The sequence below is a fragment of the Amblyomma americanum genome, chromosome 9 (genome assembly GCF_052857255.1).
Source record: "Amblyomma americanum isolate KBUSLIRL-KWMA chromosome 9, ASM5285725v1, whole genome shotgun sequence".
NCBI lineage: Eukaryota > Metazoa > Arthropoda > Arachnida > Ixodida > Ixodidae > Amblyomma > Amblyomma americanum.
This window is the reverse complement of record NC_135505.1, coordinates 125,049,304-125,067,745: the sequence shown is the minus strand read 5'-3', so window position 1 is coordinate 125,067,745 and position 18,442 is coordinate 125,049,304. Positions and strand designations below refer to the sequence as shown.

General features: G+C 43.0%; 2 protein-coding genes across 2 annotated transcripts; both read left to right on the top strand.

The window, feature by feature from the left end:
• The first annotated feature begins 325 nt into the window (after nucleotides 1–325).
• On the top strand, nucleotides 326–5,421 carry LOC144105460 (uncharacterized). Its single transcript, XM_077638583.1, has 4 exons — nucleotides 326–619; nucleotides 1,603–1,671; nucleotides 2,214–2,317; nucleotides 5,131–5,421. The coding sequence occupies exons 1-4, from the start codon at nucleotides 489–491 to the stop codon at nucleotides 5,145–5,147; spliced, it is 321 nt and encodes a 106-aa protein (XP_077494709.1). The 5' UTR covers nucleotides 326–488; the 3' UTR covers nucleotides 5,148–5,421.
• A 4,740-nt stretch (nucleotides 5,422–10,161) lies between these two features.
• On the top strand, nucleotides 10,162–16,803 carry LOC144104259 (uncharacterized). Its single transcript, XM_077637152.1, has 5 exons — nucleotides 10,162–13,643; nucleotides 14,789–14,943; nucleotides 15,440–15,522; nucleotides 15,864–15,959; nucleotides 16,379–16,803. The coding sequence occupies exons 1-5, from the start codon at nucleotides 13,416–13,418 to the stop codon at nucleotides 16,567–16,569; spliced, it is 753 nt and encodes a 250-aa protein (XP_077493278.1). The 5' UTR covers nucleotides 10,162–13,415; the 3' UTR covers nucleotides 16,570–16,803.
• The last annotated feature ends 1,639 nt before the right edge of the window (nucleotides 16,804–18,442 follow it).

The following is an 18,442-nucleotide window of genomic DNA, read 5'->3' as shown; positions in this document are numbered from 1 at the left end:
GTACTAGAAAAATCCAACCCGCAAAGAGGTAACTTCTCAACATATGAAAGAAAAAAAAAACTTGTAGTCTGCCACGCAGTGCTATGCAGGTTAGAAGAGGGGGAAAATAACAGCATTTTTTATGCACCTCGGCTCCAAATCACCAAAGTATAGGCCGTCGATCACCATCATTTGGCGAGCTTTAGGATTGTAAACACATCAAAATTTCGAATCATAAGCTTCTGCGCCATGGGCAAGAAAAAAAAAACATTGTTTTCATGGAAGAAGTTCGTATTACATTTGTTGCTGCGCAGTTCTGGAGGTACTTAATCATTTTTGACAGCGGCGGCATTGCGGTCCAAAATGCTACTGCGCAGCCTGGCGTCCAGACAGAAAACAAGACATACATGCGACCTTATTGTGTGAGATAGAGAAAACTGCCTTTTTCTTTTAGCTGCGCAGCAGCTTCGATATTTATCTTAGCAAAAACATTTCCTGCCTTTGTAGTTATGGCTACTCTCCTTCTGCTAGCAAGTTTATTTGTGTGTTCTTTGTGTGCTCAATTTTGGCGCGTTGAGCATGGCGAAGACTGGCTTTACATTGACGACCGGAAGTCGTGGCGCACCTCATCCTCTGATCTGTGAGCAATCTTAGCTTTTCATACTTTCTTTTTCTCCCAATCCTGACCCCTTTTTTTGTCAGTGTTGTTCTGAAATCATCCCCTCTTGGCAGCTTTGGTACATACTCTAATGAAGAATTCGGGCGGGTGAATTTTAGTTGTGGATTTCTAGTGTTTCTTTTTTTAACATCGTGCTAAAGAAGAACACGAGAGCAAGGTATTAGGCTAGTCGATACTGCACAACGAAGAAGCCTGAATGTCAGAAACGAAAACCAATAATCAGGGACACATGAATTAGTTATCTGGTACCAACTAGCTCGACGCAGCGCGAACCTCTCGTGTGTCTTAGTATTTTAGTTTGTCTCCATTCGTGCTACTTTGTTCGCTGAGCAAAAAGCCACCGTTGTTAATTTCTAGATTGGAAAATCTTTTTTCTGTTTCACGACAAATCTCTTGAGCCTGAATTTGACAAGCGTGCTCGCGCATGTAATATTTGGGCATCATGGATTTTTTTCGCTTATGTGGATCATGTCGAAGTCAGAAATTCAGAGATTTGAAGTGAAAGAGGAGTCTTGTCTAATGTTTCCTTGCCTGCTTCGCTCAAAAACGAGTAGCTTACAGATGAAATACCTCGTGTTAATAGTGGATGGTATGTCTCAAGGTATTCTGCAGCTCCGGTATTAGCACGGTGGGCTGCTGTTTTTCACGCAGTCACTTGTTTTTTCTCAATTTCGGAATAAACATGTTAAATTGAATATTATTTGTAAATCTAAGTCCCAGCTCATGAAATTTCAAAATCTGGTATGGATGGTGGATTGAAAATAATAAAGGAAAGGCATTTTTTGAACAATGAAATGCAGCAAAACAAATCCTGCCTCTCTTTAATAGATTTGAACTGAGATGAAACATTGGCATTGTGGTATTTTATGCCGCAGTTATAAAAACATATAACCGCTCATTTTAATTTTCTGCACGGTCAACAATTGTTAATCCTTCTGGGGCAGGTTTCAAGCTGCTATTGGCGTAAGAAACCTGAAAGCAAAACAAGAAAAGGCGTTGGAATGCAAAGACAAGTAAGTATGGCGAAAAACAGCATGATGGAATTGGTTTATTTTGATGGTTAGCACTTGTAGGGGTGCGTTCCTCGGGAGCCTCGTATTTTTTGTGGTTTGCTACGCAAGGCGCAAATATCATTGCAAGAAAGAGTGCCTGCCACCTTGGATGTCATGGTTCGCACCAGACAGCTTTTTGAAGCATAAACGTGTTTAATCTTTTCTTACCATGACTAAGTATTTTCGAGGGAAACCATAATCTAGTGAAAAAATATCCAGGTAAGTCGTTTAACAAGTTGGTGAAGATATTCTATGAATACAGCGCGACGAATGGGATATGGATGAAACACGCAGAAACAAAACACAGCGCGGAGATACCCGTTTCCTTATGTCCAGCTTCAGTGAGATATTCAATCATTGCATTTCCACAATTGCTTGACTTTAAATCATAAGCTTAATTAAAGCTATTTTGCTTCTGATATATTGTTATAAAAAAAACTAGTAGGTGCGCCTCTAGCAGGCCTAACCAAAATATTTGCTCCAGCTTTATGCATACTTTTCAGAATATATGCAAGACCGGCGTCAATGCTTCCGGAATATGATTACATAGACTCTGGGAAAACATGTCAGATATTTGGCTTTAACAGCACTTCGCCTGATGATATGGGTAAGTAAAATACTGGTAACACACTGCACGAGGTATAATATTACATAAAGTGAGCAACGGCACTTTTCACATGTTACTCGCTTCCTACTTGAGAGACTTGAGCTTTGCTCGTCACATTCTAGGATAGTTATCTCCAGAATATTATTGTTATAAGTTAGATCGGGCACAAGCCTAGTGCGCTACCAATGCGGCACCTTGCGCCTAATTATATACTAATAACCAGAAATAGATGGCATTGCTGTTGGAAGCAAATGCTTGCGGAAGCAGGTAGCAACACGGTCTGTTACAAAACACGCGGCAAAAGCACTAAGGACGCGAGACCCGGTGTTATGTAATGCTTATAGCTCCTGTTCTCAGAGAACTCAGGCGAACATTTTCCGGAAACTGCGCCAAACGTACGGCTCAGTACGACCCAAAAATTCTCCGAAAACATTCCTGCCAGCTTCGAATTGGAGGGGATGATTAAGCTCCGCCTTAAGAGTATGACAAAAAAGGGGTAATGGGTTGAGGGCCGAATGTGCGAAATTGGTCATTGTCTACTTAACATTCCGAATTCTCTTTGGAGTCTCATACCAATCTTGGCGCAGTGGTTGAGTGATTAAACAAAGTGCCTCTGTGCTGCGATGGCAGGTGCTGCCACAGCTTATCGACACAGGTTGCTTTCCCGAGGAGCCTCTCGCGATCAATCACTATAACTGCCGCTCCGTGATCTAGTCGCTTCATCACAAACTGACGACTGCAACAGTGGGCAGATTTTTCACAATTCGGTCGGCAGGTTGTGATGAAGTCCCTAGGACACGCGACTTAGGTGACCCCGTAGGTTGCTTCTCTGGGGATTCTTCGTGGATTTTCCGCTCATGGTCAACGGTTCCAGCTTTTTTGTGAAACGGGCATCTTAACCCCATACGGTTATAAGTTTCGAACCTCTCAATCCAAATGCTATCGAGTAGGTTGAAAGGGCAAGCCACAACTAGATTTGAACCAGCACCGGCGCAAATAGAAAAGCTTCTCACGACATTCTCATTACATGATTACGGCTTTTGTCTTTGTGGTTGGTGCGCATGCGCTTTGTTGTTGAAGGAAGGAGGCGTTGGTGCAATAAACCAGTTGTTAGTCTGCGCATGTCTTAAGTGGTTGTTCTCTCTTGTCCCGTCCTTTTTGCGCAGTTATTCATTGTTCTCATAATGTCGTACCAACTAGCCCCTCACCACACTCGTCTACTGAGTGGCTTATTGTTCTTTCGGCTGTCTTCCATCCTTTCGCAAAGCAGAAGTGCTACAGACCAAAATGAGGAAACATTGATGCCTCCCGACAAATATTGTAAACTACTCTGCAATCCACACGGCGTCAAGCACAAAACAAGACAGGCTTGTTGACATGTAGTCAGGCATAGTCGCATAGTTAAGCGTTCAGTTGTCCCAAATTTGACTGTGGACCTGATCACAGCTATCGCTTCTGGTTGCCATGTGTTAAGCAGACGTCGCGATCAAAGTGAGGTGAAATCGATCGAAGCCTTCAAGGTGATTTCCAGCACCCTTTCCACGCCTACAACTAGCGCGTAACTGTGACTGCTGTGGTGCAGGCTTCCGTAGCACCTATCATGCGTTATTTTGGTTAGGAGGTTGGTTGCTGTCTTGCGGCTTTTGTTAAGTGGTGGTGACAAAGAAATCGGAAAATTGGTGTTATGGAACACAAGGAGCGCAGGAATTGTCTCACCTTTCGGTGAGCACCTGAACTATGTGTTGATTGAAGGGATGAAGGAGGGAGAGAAAGAAGCGAGAAGAAGTACTCTGGACTCATTTCAACCACATCGCCATTTTTATCGTTGACTGACACTGCGCATCACAGTGGCGTTTTTACGTTGTGCCTCCGATCCAAGTGCGGCTGCCGCGGCCCGAAGAAGTTCGGCATGTAACCGAGTGCGCCTTAAGTAAAATTACATCGAACTTAACCCATATTTTTTGTCTGTCTTTATATCGTGTTTCTTTCTCCCTCTGAAGGATTTTCTGAGAAAGACCAACTTGCTTGTATCAGTAAAGTGGTTAGTTCCTTGACAGTAGTTCCGGCAGGAAAATGGGCCGGCAGTGTAGTCTAACCAAATCTGATATTATGTACAGCCCTTTTCCTCCTACGAAAACGAGCACATACGCGTACATGCATACATAGATAAAGCTACTTTCTAAAAAAAAAACTTTGCGCGTACATGTGCATCAATATAAGCGCAGGTATACAAAGACCAAGAATTATAAAAAAGGTGAGATCGGCTTGTTCACAGGCTTGTTTTATATCTGGGCGCCTCTTGCTCTGTCTGCCCACCGCATCGCTCAACGCGATGTCTATACGCTATGTTTTCAGACTATAATTCTGCTGCGGTTTCATGCAGCCCAATACTTTCTCGTCTTGCGGTTTATGCTCTTCTAGCACAATAGACTAGTTCAAATATATTCGTTTTTGCATTATACTTGTATACATATATATATTTCATTCATTGTTAAAAATGAAGAATAGAACGCTCGCCGTTCTCGAAATCATCATGAAAACTTAGAAGATGGTGGAATTTTAAAAATCAATATTTATATTACTCCAGATTTATATTGTCAGGGCTTTTATTTAGCAATACCGGAATGCCTCTCTTTACGCCTCATGCTTTTTTAAAGTGCTTATGCCATGTTCCTATCATGCAGCAAATACCACTTGATTTCTACCAGCTCTGCTGGTTATTGGTGTGTTAGGTTCCGACAGCACTGTTCGCAAGGTCAACCAGAGCACAAAACTGTGTTTTAAACCACGCCCTTTTGCCATTTTTTTTTCAGAATGCCACCTGACGTAGCGATTGTTCCAACACGACTTCAGTGCTAAAAGCTACTGTTCCAGCCATCGCAGGCGTGAGCTAGTGATACAATCAAGTAACTCCTTTAAAGCACAACCTGGCACCGTAAACGGCAGCTATCGTCTTCATATTTTCACTGCCAATTACGAGTTCTAAAATTCAAACTTCTTCCGTCTATCTCCGTGTTATAAGCTATTCCCATCTGCTTTTCAAGAATTCGGAGCACTTGAAGAGGTTGTCATGTACTCAGGTAATAAATGATTTTTTGCTGTGATATTTGTTCCTTTTGTATTTTCGTCGCTCAGTAGCACTTAGATGACAGAACAAAAGTGTACTTTGGCGCAGCTACCTGCATTGTCTGTAATAAACATTGTAAATAACAACGACGCAGTACGGAGCAACGCAAGTAACGCAAATTTATGATGCTCAGCGCCATAAGAAAGCACTGACATAGCGATCGGTAGACGACGCAACATAAGGGGTGCAAGCAAGGCACCATGGGAATGTTGATGCCGGCTATATCAGATCTGAATTGTAATTCGTCCTTTATGAAGGACTGAAATGCAGCAGAAATTTTTATTGATGCGGGCATCAACGTCGCTTGGCTCATATCTCGGTAATGATTTGTCGGCCTGGGTTCTTAGGTTTGTGATTTCTGGGCAATAAATGAAATCTGCCTGGTACAGGGTTGAGTGGAATTATTGAATTGACTGTACTTTTATCACGTTTATCACTCAGAAGAAGATTGGATAGGGTTTCTTCCAAAACAACTTTAAACTTATCACTTGGATCGCTGTCTAAGAGACGCTGAAGTGAACTTTCTGCAAGGTGCCTCTCGGTTTCAGCGACATAATCAGTTTAGTTGATCACCTCGATAGCACCACCCTTGTCAGCGGGCTTTATAACAATGTCAGTGTGAGAAGCTAGTCTTTTTATTCCTGCAATTTCTTTTCCGGGAAGGTTGCCACGAAAATGTTTTTAGCATTGCATGCTTCCAGTACATCTTTTTTGGCTGCCTTAATGTAGAGCTCAAGGCAGTTTCCTCTCTGTCATTAGGGGGGGGGGGGGGGTAATTGATTTTGCGACTGCAACTTTGCATCACGTTTCGGATCCTGTAGTCGACCATGGAAGCACTCCTTCAGTGTCATATTACGGGCAAAATTTTCTAAACCTTTAAACATGATGATTATGGATTTTTATGGCGCAAGGGCAGCTATGGCCAAAGAGCGCCATGTCACAAGTTATTTTTTCTTTTTCTCAAGGTGGGGTCAGAGAACCATTTCCCAAGCATTTCACCCTAAATAAGCCGAGCACCAGACCAGGGGAAAGCTTGTACCCATTGTATCACCGGTGGGTACCCTGCGGCACTGGGGATCGAACCCCGCACCTCCCGCATACGAGGCGGATGCACAACCACTTGGCCACCGCTGCGGTCTAAACCTTTAAACAACTGAAACTCATTACACCGACCGGACGCGGGGCAGAAATTCAGGCCATGTGGCAGAGAACTCTCGTCGTCATGAGTAAAGGTGAAGTTCGAACGACTGATAACTGATTTTTGCAGCTGGGATGGCACTGGCAGCGAAGGCTGGCATTGCATGGAGAGATATATTTTGACCCGTCAAAGATTTTTTGGAATTGATGGTGCTTATCTTGGCGAATTTTTTTTTGTAAACATCAACGGTGGTGAGTTTTTCGAAAGACAGCTTAGAGTGGTTGAGCGATTGCTTTTCTGCATTTTTCAATGAATTTAGAACTGTCTGGTGGTGATCCAACTTCTGCATTTTTCAATGAATTAGAACTGACTGGTGGTGATCCAACACAACACGAGTAAAGAAGCTGGTGCTGAAATGCTTTCCAACATTGCAGTGATGCTGCCGTACAGTTTGGACGTTGCCAGTTTGACAATAACGCGGAGACCACGCGGAGCAGTGGAGTATGCTACATAAATTTTTTTTTAAATATTAACGCAATGTTTCGAACGAATGCGTTTTTGAAAAACTTTTCTAATGCGCAGAAATTTAATAGAGAATACGGGGAATCAACCGCGGATTTTCTTATGGTGCCCCTGCGTTTCTTTCGGAGGTTGTAGTTGTCCTCACCTATAGCATGGCCGACTGGATTTGGAACGGACGTAGCCTTTTCTCTAGAAGTGGAGGCTCCGGAGCTCCGAGTGTTGCGATCCTGAAGGTTCGACCCCTGCATAGAGTAGTCCCGAGAGCCAGGATGTCGGGGATTGGAAACACTAGCTTACCTCACTTGCCTAGGCGGTAAGAAATTTTAGTTCCCATGGCACAAGCCATACAGATGATGTTCGCCCTGTGTTTGTGAGGAAACCATCGAACGCTGCGTCTTAAAGAGAGAATACTAGATCAGGAAAGTTTATTTTGATTTTTTTTTTCTTTAGAAACAGGTTTTCGCCCCCCCCCCCCCCCCATTTATTCAACCACATCTTCTTGTAGCAGCACCCGTTGTTCAGCAAACCAATTCGCTGATCGAAGTTGTGCTAAAATGTGCATCATCGTTGCATGTTTCCATATACAGAATGCTAATGTCGTTTGAAAAAAGCGTTTTATGGTCTGTGCCGTTCAAATTTCTTCTTCCTATCTGAAGACACCGTTGTAGCTGCCAGCAAATTATTCGAAAATTATGGAGAAAAACGGTGTGCATAAGTAACGCTCTCTTTCACCAATTGAGCTGTGTAGCATTCAGCGCTTTAGAATTGGTATTGGGAGGGAAGTATTTCATAGGAATGGCTTTTACACCATAACTACGATGTGCGGGTCCCACGATGACCTACGCGTGGCTCCGTTCCGTCGTCTTGCGACCACCCTATACATGATCCTTGTGCACGCAGCCTTCGTCATCATCATGTGGAATGGGCAGACGACCCGCCTGTCGCTCCGTGCAATCATTGCCGTCATTATCTGGTGGGATGCTTGGTCATGACATGCCCCAGGTGCTTCGAAACATCTCTCAGGCACCGGGCGCGGAATGAAGTTGAGAGGCAGAAGGCAAGCGGCGGGTCTAACCATAGGTTCCTATATTTTCCATGTCTGGGCATTGGCTCAAAAGCGGCCGTTCAAGCAAGATCAAGGCTCCCGCGCTCCTTGCGGACGAAGTGTGAAAAGGTAAGAAGTGTTATTATTATTTCACTACACGGCAGTAGGCGCGTGCTGCTGGTTCGCGCGAACTTCAATTTCTGTGCCGCGAGCGAGTTGTCTGCTATCCAGGCGCCTCATCACGGCCAGCGGCAAAACTAGGCAGGCAGCGATGAACCAGACGATGAACGAGGTTTTAGGTAATTTCCGATGAAAGCGCCTCTTCGTGGCGAGCGCCTCATTCATTTCCCCACGTGTAGTTTTGCCGATCGCCGAGAAGCGGCGCGCGCAGCTATGACGAAAAGTGGGACGGTCGGCATCCTTTGATCTTGGCGCCGATGACCAGGCATGGAAAATATAGGAGGCTATGGCGTAACATATGTAGGATGCGCGCTTGCAACGCTCCAACTAACGCCCTGCCCGATAATAACAGCATATCGGCGCCCGCACGTTTAAAGAGCTGAAGAGGACAGCGTTTACGCCAGCCGGTGTAATGCGGCCCTCGAAGAAAGGAGTATCGCCTGTCTTTGAAGTTTACTACTGCCAAACGGCAATGCTTCAAAGAGAAACGTTTGCATAAAACTCAGAGGCAGTGAAGCACACACAGGCTTTAACTCTATATTTTTTGCCTAAAAAATTACCAATTTTTTATCATTACTTCTGTACTTTTTTCATTTCAAAATTTTTTCTCCTGCGGAAAAGCTCCAAGAACCGTTGGCAGAGACGAGGTACAAAATGCGTCCGTTTACCAGTAATAATCTAAAGTCTCAAAACAATTAGATAATAAATAATAGAGTTAAGATCCTGTGTTGAATTATCGTGCAGCAATTTCGAGATAGGGTGTATATAAAAGAGTAACAAAAAGTGAGCTTTATGTGTTTCAATTTTGGAACACTGGCAAGTAAAGGGTTAAAGACCGGGTTTCATTTTTTGCACCGCATTAGTCGCGCTGTTGTCGACACTGGCACATATCCGGAAGAAGTGTGAAATGTTGTCCGTGCTGCTCTGTTATAATTCATTAATCCACCACCAACAAGCTTGCAACTTAGCCCTTGCGAAAAATTGGTAGGTTTTTAACGCCGTTAAACTCGGTAGATGTGCGAAAACATGTTTAACCTGGCTGCCTCATGGTTTTGCTTTGCTTTGTCATCGGCACGTTTGGCTACAATATTAGACTCAAGTTAAGCTGTGATCGAATTAAGCTGATGTGACCTGTTCGCTCCGCAGATGGTTGTCGATGAAGGGGGCGACGCGAGTGTTGTCGCAGTTCAAGCACGAGAAGTGTTTGACTGCGGCGATAGCCTAGCACTCTCAATCAGCTGCCTGCGAAGGCGATGTGTTCACGCCGCCGCGCAATCAACTCCCCGTCGTGGATATTTATTTCATTTATTTTCAACTTAATATGGCGTCGCTGTTGCTAGGCAGCGGCACAAGAAAGACGGAGGCAAGATTCATGGTGGGTGTTGGTGAGCGCATGAGTGCTATTCCGCTAACAGAAGGCATTTCTTTTTAAGAGGGTACGATGAAAACTAGCTGAAATGAAAAAGATGAAATATAGTATACGAAGTGCCAATTATTATCACAATCACACTCTTTGGAGCAGGACAGTAAGACGAGCGCTTTAATGCTGTTTTGAAGCAAATGAGTAAAAGAGACGTTGGGAGGTCAACGGCGGTAGCGGGACATCGATTTTACTGCGGCACAGAGGCAGGAAATCATACAACAAATTTTCTCTGCTGAAATGTTGTCCGTGCTGCTCCGTTATAATTCATTAATCCATCACCAACAAGCTTGGAACTTAGCCCTAGTGAAAAATTGGTATGTTTTTAATGCCGTTCAGCTCAGTCGAACACAAATTTTCTCTGCTGAAAATTTGCAAAGTGGGTGTTTCGAAAGGCTGGTAGGAGAAAAATGGCCAGCACATGGGTGATCGCTGTTTAAAAAGAAGAAAATTCTGGAAGCAAATGGTTATGTTATTAAGCATAACCTCAGCGATTTTTGCACGCAAATGGCAGGCATTGGCATTTGATGCATGCGGTCGCGCAAAACCATTTAAGTGCTGAGTTTAGTTTCGGAACCATGCTTCGCAGGGCAAATTACTGGAATAACCCCCTTCACTCTTGGACGTGGTTACCATTGCCAAGGCGGTTGCTGCACTAATGGTCTCGTGTCGTCAGGCCTAAATGTGCGCTAAACGGAGGTAGTAATTATATCCAGGGAATGTCGTACTTGGTACTTTTCAGGCACAAAAAAAAATATTGGTGTTTAGGCTACTCTCACGTCTAGTTACTACATTTATAAAGATAATCTTGCCTGCCAGCTTAGTTTTCTTCGACACAATATTTTGCTGATTGTTTTAGCGACACGGTTTCATAAAAAGCAGTGAACAATATGCTTGTTTAGCCAACTTTCAATTACTCCTTGTGCATGTTGATACAAAACACTGTGCTACGTTGTTGTTGTTGTTGTTGCCTGAAAAGATGATGGCACACACCCACGGTGTGGATTGGTGCTACGTTCCGGCCTGGAGGTCTTACGTTCTCTAGAGAATAAGGGCACGTGCGCAAGATAGGTATAAAACGCAATAAAAAAATTGCGGCAAATTTTGCCACCAAGTCATTACAAGACTTCGTTCATGCATATCCTGTAGTTAGCTCACATCCTTGAAACATAATTACACGCAGCAACGATGTTTAAAAAATACTGTATTTTCTAAGCAGTTATCTTTCGAGATTAAAAACCTACTTTGGAGTAAAGGCACAAGCCATCTGACTTTTAAGAACGTTAATTGAAATCGGCTTAAAAACACCAATAGCTGCCCAAAGAAGCAAAACATTTAACGTTTATCATTTAGCCACGGAATACTGTTGTGTTCTCTTTAAATGTTTGATGCGGACTGCCACCGCCAAGTTTCCATGCCAATTTGCTGGCAATGCTAAATGCGATGAGAGCGTTCTTGAAGGATAATGATCTCGTCCTGCACATTCTACGGTGTTCAAGATGATTGGCAGTACTGAGGGCTCTTTTTTTTTATACACAAATAGCGTGGTCGAGAGAACTAAAGCTTCCGATCGTATTCTATTTGATGTGAGCATAGTTCCACCCGATTACAAGCTCTGTTGAGTTCATGCAAAAGTCACCTTCTCTAATGCACGCAGTTAGCGCCTATAGCTACAGTCACGTGACAACACTGACAGTTGTTTCGGTGCAGCAACAGAATAATCTGCACCGCTTCTCTTCTTGCCATACGCATGAGAGAGAGACGGTTGTAAACATTAGCTCAGCGCTGTTCCCTTATGATCGCAGCCCATCAAAATTAAAGCAAAAAGCTGCCAATATCACACGATCTAGGAGAGATTGGGTGATTGCTAAAAATGCCCCACCCCCTCCTCTCCCCCAAAGCAGTGCATTTAGTCTTAGGTCCATGTGAATGACAGAAAAAAAAGTATGCATGCTACAAGCTTTACTATATTTTCACCTCAATATATGCTTGCGGTCAAAACCGAGCACAAAGCATTCTTCTTAGCAGTGGTTCAGCTTGGCTATGCCAGGATATATGTAGGGAATGCTAAGGCATAGCTTGGTTAGCCTTGCTTAATCTTGACTGCAAGTCCAGGTTAGTCTGGTTGTCTGGCTAGTTGTCACGTGGTTCGTCACGCGGTTGATCGCGTGAGCAGTCCCGTGGTTGGTCACGTGGTGCGGTGCTACCACAATGGGAATGCGAGCCCGGCGAAACTGCGAGTTTGTGGCCAATGTAGCATTAGCTACAAAATTTTGTACATGATTTCTCGTGTTATAAGACACGGGAAAACAGTGTGTCCTGGGAAAAACGAGAAAGAAGAATGAGGACAAATACAAAGTACATAAAGCAATGCATAGGAAGGTTAAAATCCACCATATTTGTCGCTCAGCCCCTCCTTTGTTTTACTTCTCATTGGTTTCGCGCGTTTGGCAGCTCAATTTTTCAAGCTTTTTTCTTAACCTTTGCAGGATCATTATAGCGACAGGAAGACTTACATATACGTTGTCCCTTACCTGCAGGGCCAGCTACGTTCGTGTGTGGACATGGCTTGATCTCAATGTGCGACAAAATATATGTTGTTTCAACCAGTTTTGAAATGACACATGCCGTCAGAGAAGCCTATATTCAGCGTTGGTATTTTACATAACCATCTAATGCTTTTAAAAACGTCTTCTGTGGCTTTTTAGAGCGTTTAATTATTGAATACAAACAAAACTAGCTGTAAATGTTAAGAAACAGGTATTATATGTAAAACTAAAAAGCTGCAGCAAAAATAAATAGCAATGCAAAATTTTGCATTACTTTGGCTCAAAAGCTTGAGTTTTGAAGAAGCACGGCAGACTGGGCGAGTTGGTGCTCCATGACAAGAATTATTTTCAACAGCGCTAGACAACATGACCAGATATTGGAACAGACAAACATAGCGCCGTGTTCGTGCCCTCCAATGTCTGGTCCTGTTGTATAGCGCTGTTGAAAATAAATCTTGTCTTCAGTTTTGTTTCGCGAGTTGCACAGGAGGTTACAACTATGGCTATATCTTTTAAAGCTGTTAATTCGAAGCAAAATTTTTGCCGCAGTTATTTTCAGGAATGAATCGACATTTCGTTGAAAGAAAATGTGAAAATTTAATTTCGTTAAAAATATCACTTTTTAAAATGTCCTTATATTGTTCAACCCCTTCGAAATTTCAGGTCAGTTTCTTTCAAGAAGCTCGAGGTCATTGCTTTCTGATGAAACAATGCGCAGCCTTTAAACCAGAGCGACTATGCTTTAAATTTGTCACCCCCATTTTACTCGTAAAGCAAAAGAAAGTGTCGCCCTTTTTTTTCGGTCCACAGCAGTATTGCCCAGCAACTACGTGTTCTTTGAATGTCAAGACATGAACATGGCTGCTTTTGGAAAGGCAATCTCCTTTACCCTTTTCAGAACAATACATCGACATAGCTTATGGCCACAGTCCCAAAGCGGTTGTCACTTCACACAGAGTGGCAAAGAATGGAATGGGGACGAACAAGTGGATGTAGTTTCAGTGCTGTTTTTCAAAGGCATGGGTTTGTTCCACTGCGAACTGTTCAACCGGATAATGGATGGGAAACTTGCCTTTGAAAGCAAGCTGTGCGCTAACTTAGTCCATAAAATGCGTGTATGCTCCTATGCTTCTGTTCCGAGCCTATTAACCTAGTGTACCAGAAGCTTCCTTTAGTAGCGCATGCTCCTATCGCCGGATCTATGACGACTAAACTAGCAGTGTGGTGTGCGTTCGCAGTCATCGTGACCTTGCAACTATGCACCGAAGTGATGTCTGGAGGAAGCCGGAAAGACAAGCCGTATGAAGAAAGAGTGGCAAACTTCCATCATCAGAATGTCAGAGCTGTAAGAGGGACTGATTTTTTATGGTTACCTTTGCAACGTTTTATTCAAAATGCCAGATTTTTGTCAAGTCTTGTTCTTGCTGCAGGCAATCAGCGCCAACATGTTACTTAGCTCTTAGACTCCCTGTTCAGGCATAGCTTCACCTTTTGTATCCATTTGGTAGGCAAAAGCTCTACAGGGTGTTTCGCGTAAGATTTTACACAATTTTTCAACATAGACTTTTTGAGTTAGAAGACCGCTTTTTTCTGCATAGCACTCTCAGCGGTGTAGTAGTTAGAATAGAATTAGGACGTGTTAACTAGCAGAATTGTTAGCTAATAATAAATAGTTAAATTTTTATATAATACTGTTATGCTTCTTAATTAGTGAGAGGTACGTAGCCCACCGTAAGTAATGTCCATATCAGTTTTTTTCATAATTTCAAGAACGTGGTTAACCTCTGTCCTCCAACAAATTTTGGCTACATCGCCAAAATACATGGGCTTTCGAGAAGCTTGCAGGCAAAGGAACCTCTCCAGTGCATGTAACTCGTCGAAATAGCCAAAATTTCTTGGGCCACGTGCCGAGGGTAAACCCCTTCCCGAAATTCTGAATTTTATATACATATATTAGTTACGGTGGGATATACGGCTTTTAATAATTAAGGCGCCTAATAATAATACTTAAAAAGCTAACTATTCGATATTAGGTATTCAGCCTGCTAGGTATCACGGCTTAGCTGTATTCTAATGTACCACACCGCTGGCAACGCTATGCCAAAAAAAGCGGTCTTCTAAGGAAGCCTATATTTAAAATCTGTGTAAAATCTTAGGTGAAACTCTCTTTATATAAATGCTAGGACTGCTGATTTACTATTGTAAAATATTCAGCAAGCTCCGTTGAGGGAATCTAAATGTAGTCACACTGCTAGTGTTATAAAGTGCACATTTCTGCGAAGCAAGCACTACTTCACCCCAACGTAGCGCGAAATGTTATCGAAACTTCATAAGCGATCTATATTTCAGTTTTATTCTTTGTGCATTGAGTTAAAGTTTGCCTCCTTTGCGCATTTGAATGATTAAACTTGAACAAATATAGCTATAAATGTGTCTTAGAAGCCAACAATTTCTAAAGCCTTTTTTTCTGTTTTCCTTTTACATCTGAAGACCATCGACATCAGAGGAAAAGTTTTCGTCATAAAGCGAAACTACCGCACTGCTTCCAAGTCTCGGTGCCTTTATTCGCAGCGCATGAACAAATACAGCAAGACGAAGTACGCATTCACACTTGGATCGACGCCACCGTATTCAAGGATGTACCTGTAAGAGCACCGATCTTAGTTTTAAGCATTTTCGTTATTTAGCTCTTAAATAATTTTTATTAAACAAAAGCCCAAACCACACTCAGAGTCCCCATTCGCAAGCAGCACAAATGTACGAATGTTCCTAAAAACTGTACATGGAGCGATGCGCTGAATGACGGTGGGCGCCTAAAAGATTTATTTGTTATTTCAGCACTGAAGGTGACGATGGAATTCTGTTGTTTTCACTTGATATGAGATAAGGGCTTGAATTCGCGATCAAAATTGATCAGGCAACACCTTGACATGGTTTTAAATGCGGTTCGGTAAAAAAGTGTAGAAGGCAATTTTGGACACATCGGAGAGATCACCCTATTATCATAATTATGATTAAGCAACAATCGAGCGCCCAGCGCAAAGTACTAGGGTACTCAAGAATATAGCCGGCATCTGTCATTTCCTCTCATTTGATTCTGCATATTGGCTTTTTTGTTCAAAACGTCGTCATAACGTTCAGGGTGAAGTTCAGTACAAGACTGGATCTACTGAAAACGGGAAAGCATGACACGTACAACGCGGTGAAATACAAGTTCAGGCCACGTAAGTGACACCTTCAACCCTGCACTCCATAAGAATTGTTTTGAATTCTTAGCACCAAAATGGCTGCAGTAATTTGAGATTTTTAAAGTACATTTTTCGAGAACAGTAGCAAGCGTGTGTGCAAAAGTTGTACGAAATGGTCATGTAAGTTTTGAGACACTAATTCCGGGCAAATGCGAGAATATGATTCCTAGCTTTCGTTCAGTGAGACACATGGAAAACACTTGGGAATGAGTGCTCTGTTATCGAAAACGCATCACTGTGGTGCTCAGTTAGCAAGCACTTTGCATAAGACCGAAAAAAATACCGAGTACATAAAAGACTTGTTTCTGTTCCTCTAGATGACCCCTACAAGGTGCGAAAACTGATGTATGTCGATAAGAAAAGGACTTGTATGATCTTTGTTGATGACCGTAAATCAGAGTCCGAAAAAGCAAGTAAGTACTGACCAAACACGACTAGTGATGGAAAGAATAGAATATTTCCTCGAGTCTGTCTGCATGCTCATTGGCTCGATGCAACTTTTCCAGGGTTAGGACGATCATCATGCAGCCTTATCTAGAGTAGTAATAAATGAGTTTTTTCTTCTTAGCTTTCGAGCCTTAATTAGTGTAACAAGGATACAATTTATACTGTTAAATGCGTGTAATGTAATCTAGAGGTACCTCTTCAGCAAGGCTAATTTGTACGGGAAGTGACCTGAGGGTTTCTAAGCGTACAATGTGCATAACGGCATAAAGCTGGATCGCTGTGTAGTCTGCGCGAGATCTGTGTCATCAGGCAACGTTACTGCTGCTTGGGCCGAATGCTATGGGGGTGCCCATTAGGACCAAATATTTTTTTTACTTTCTTCCAGGGTGCCAGCTTATGCGACCCGCACGCTACGCAAACGAACGCTTGCCTGAACAGTGCAAGCGTGTTTACAACCAGAACTGCCATGGAGAGAGTATCAAACTTTATCGACCATGGTGCCAGTCTCTTCCTGAAAGATGGTACACGGTTTACAAAAAGAGAAAAAGTGCAGCCTCTAGAGCTAAGAATGATTAACACAGTATGGACTGTACTATTAAGTTCGAGCCAGTAAAACTCGGCATGGCGGCTGCCGCGATTGAAAGTTTTCTCCAAGAAATTATTGAGAAAATTAAAAAATTATCTACAGAAAAGTTTATTTTCGATTCATGATGCAGCATAGGAATAGACTGTAGCGCCCTCTGTTAGGTGGCGCCGGGAACACATATAGCGCGCGCCACCCGGCGGAGAAAATAAAGACGGCTCGCAGTTCTGTTCTGGTGTCGGTTCGCAGCAGTGGTCTTGTTCCTTCGCTCCTGATGCGTTAAGCCTACAAGACGAATCCGCCCAGCACGAGTAACATAATGTGGCACAAATAAAAGCAAATAATAGGGCACAAATGATTAAGCGTACATGCATGCTTAGAACATCAACTTTTGCTGCCCCTGTTATCTATACAAAACAAAACGATTTATATTGTGCCTTAAGCTGTATTTATTACATTTTCCCATATTGTAGTTAAAATTTCATTTGCATAAGATTGTGCTTGAAACAAACATGCGAAGGAATAAGCAGAATATGATAGAAAGGTGTAAGCGCAAAGGGCCCGATATTTACAGAGCTGTACATGTAGTTTTCTACTTTTGATATGATACTGTGTATTTTGCAAGATATTAGAAATGAAGCTAATGTTTAATACAGTACTGCAAAAAGAATGCAGTGAAAAGATCCTCAGCACCTTAAAGCTTCATGATGACAGGAGAAAAAAACTCAACTAAATTTTAAACTACCCAAGCATGCTGAGCTGAACATCTCAGAAATTAGTATTCGGTTAATACGTTAGCATACCCTATTGGGCATTCACTTCCAGTCTAAGAAAACGGGGATGGGGTTCTCATCAGCCCGCTTTGAAAATGCAGATAACGGCCTTCCTGTGTTGTTTCAGCGGTCCGCCCTCGCTGAATAATGATCCAATTAAGTTGCTGAAACCACATATACAAAGACGCTGGAATTCATTTCCATGAACTTTAATGTTGGCCATGTGTCATCCGTGTTCCATGAGTTAATGCTCTGTTTCAGGTATCGGCGAATACTCCTTACTTTATAAGGAATATTTACATCCTCTCCAGCATCCCGTTTCTCTTCTACATTAGGACTGCTTGGCCCGCATCCTAACAAACGTAGCTCAAAATTACAGTTTACAAGTCTTTGTTTGAGAACCCTTGAATGTGCGCCATACTTCTACCGCTGCCTGAAAACATATCGCGAATTCACACCGGCGCAACTCTCAGTGTTGCGCAGCTAATCATAGGTAGGTCTAGAATATTTCATTTTAGATTCTGTGTTGTCTTTGGTGGTCCAGTGGTTAGGGCGGTCGGCTACTTATCCGAAGTGCTCGGGCTCTAATCTGACCGCGGCGGCCGCGTTTCAATAGAGGCGATACGCAAAGACGCCCATGTGCTGTGCATTATAAGTGCTCGGTAAAGATCCCCAGGTGGTCGAAATTATTCCGGAGCCCTCGACTACGTCTCCTCTTTCTTCCTTTCTTCTTTCACTCTCTCGTTCATCCCTTACCTTAGGGCGCGGTTCAGGTGTCCGCCTAGTTGAGAGACATACTATACTGCGCTATTTCCTTTCCCCGAAAACCAACTTTGAATTGGCTGTGTTGTCTAGAACGCTGGTTTTGATGCCATAGAATGATGAGGGCCATGGAGGCAAACGCTGTCCGTTGGCGTTTGTGTGCAGCCTCCACATTCCATGTGGCGTTGAGCAGAATTTGCCTCTGTCTCTGCCACCTGTCAAAGTCCTCCTTTCCCTCTGCCATCTTCACTTGTAGGTCAGAGGAGGGAGACGCTGGAGGAAGAATATATAAGAAAAAATGACAATGACTAAAACGCAGTTTACCCAGACA

What these genes read in the sequence shown, in the direction of transcription:
- LOC144105460 (XM_077638583.1), top strand. Translation starts at nt 489, where the DNA reads ATGGCTACTCTCCTTCTGCTAGCAAGTTTATTTGTGTGTTCTTTGTGT. An exon ending in CGCACCTCATCCTCTGATCT is followed by an intron (nt 620 to 1,602) that starts GTGAGCAATCTT and finishes CTTCTGGGGCAG; the next exon opens with GTTTCAAGCTGCTATTGGCG. An exon ending in GCGTTGGAATGCAAAGACAA is followed by an intron (nt 1,672 to 2,213) that starts GTAAGTATGGCG and finishes CATACTTTTCAG; the next exon opens with AATATATGCAAGACCGGCGT.
- LOC144104259 (XM_077637152.1), top strand. Translation starts at nt 13,416, where the DNA reads ATGCTCCTATGCTTCTGTTCCGAGCCTATTAACCTAGTGTACCAGAAG. An exon ending in ATCATCAGAATGTCAGAGCT is followed by an intron (nt 13,644 to 14,788) that starts GTAAGAGGGACT and finishes TTACATCTGAAG; the next exon opens with ACCATCGACATCAGAGGAAA. An exon ending in CCGTATTCAAGGATGTACCT is followed by an intron (nt 14,944 to 15,439) that starts GTAAGAGCACCG and finishes CATAACGTTCAG; the next exon opens with GGTGAAGTTCAGTACAAGAC.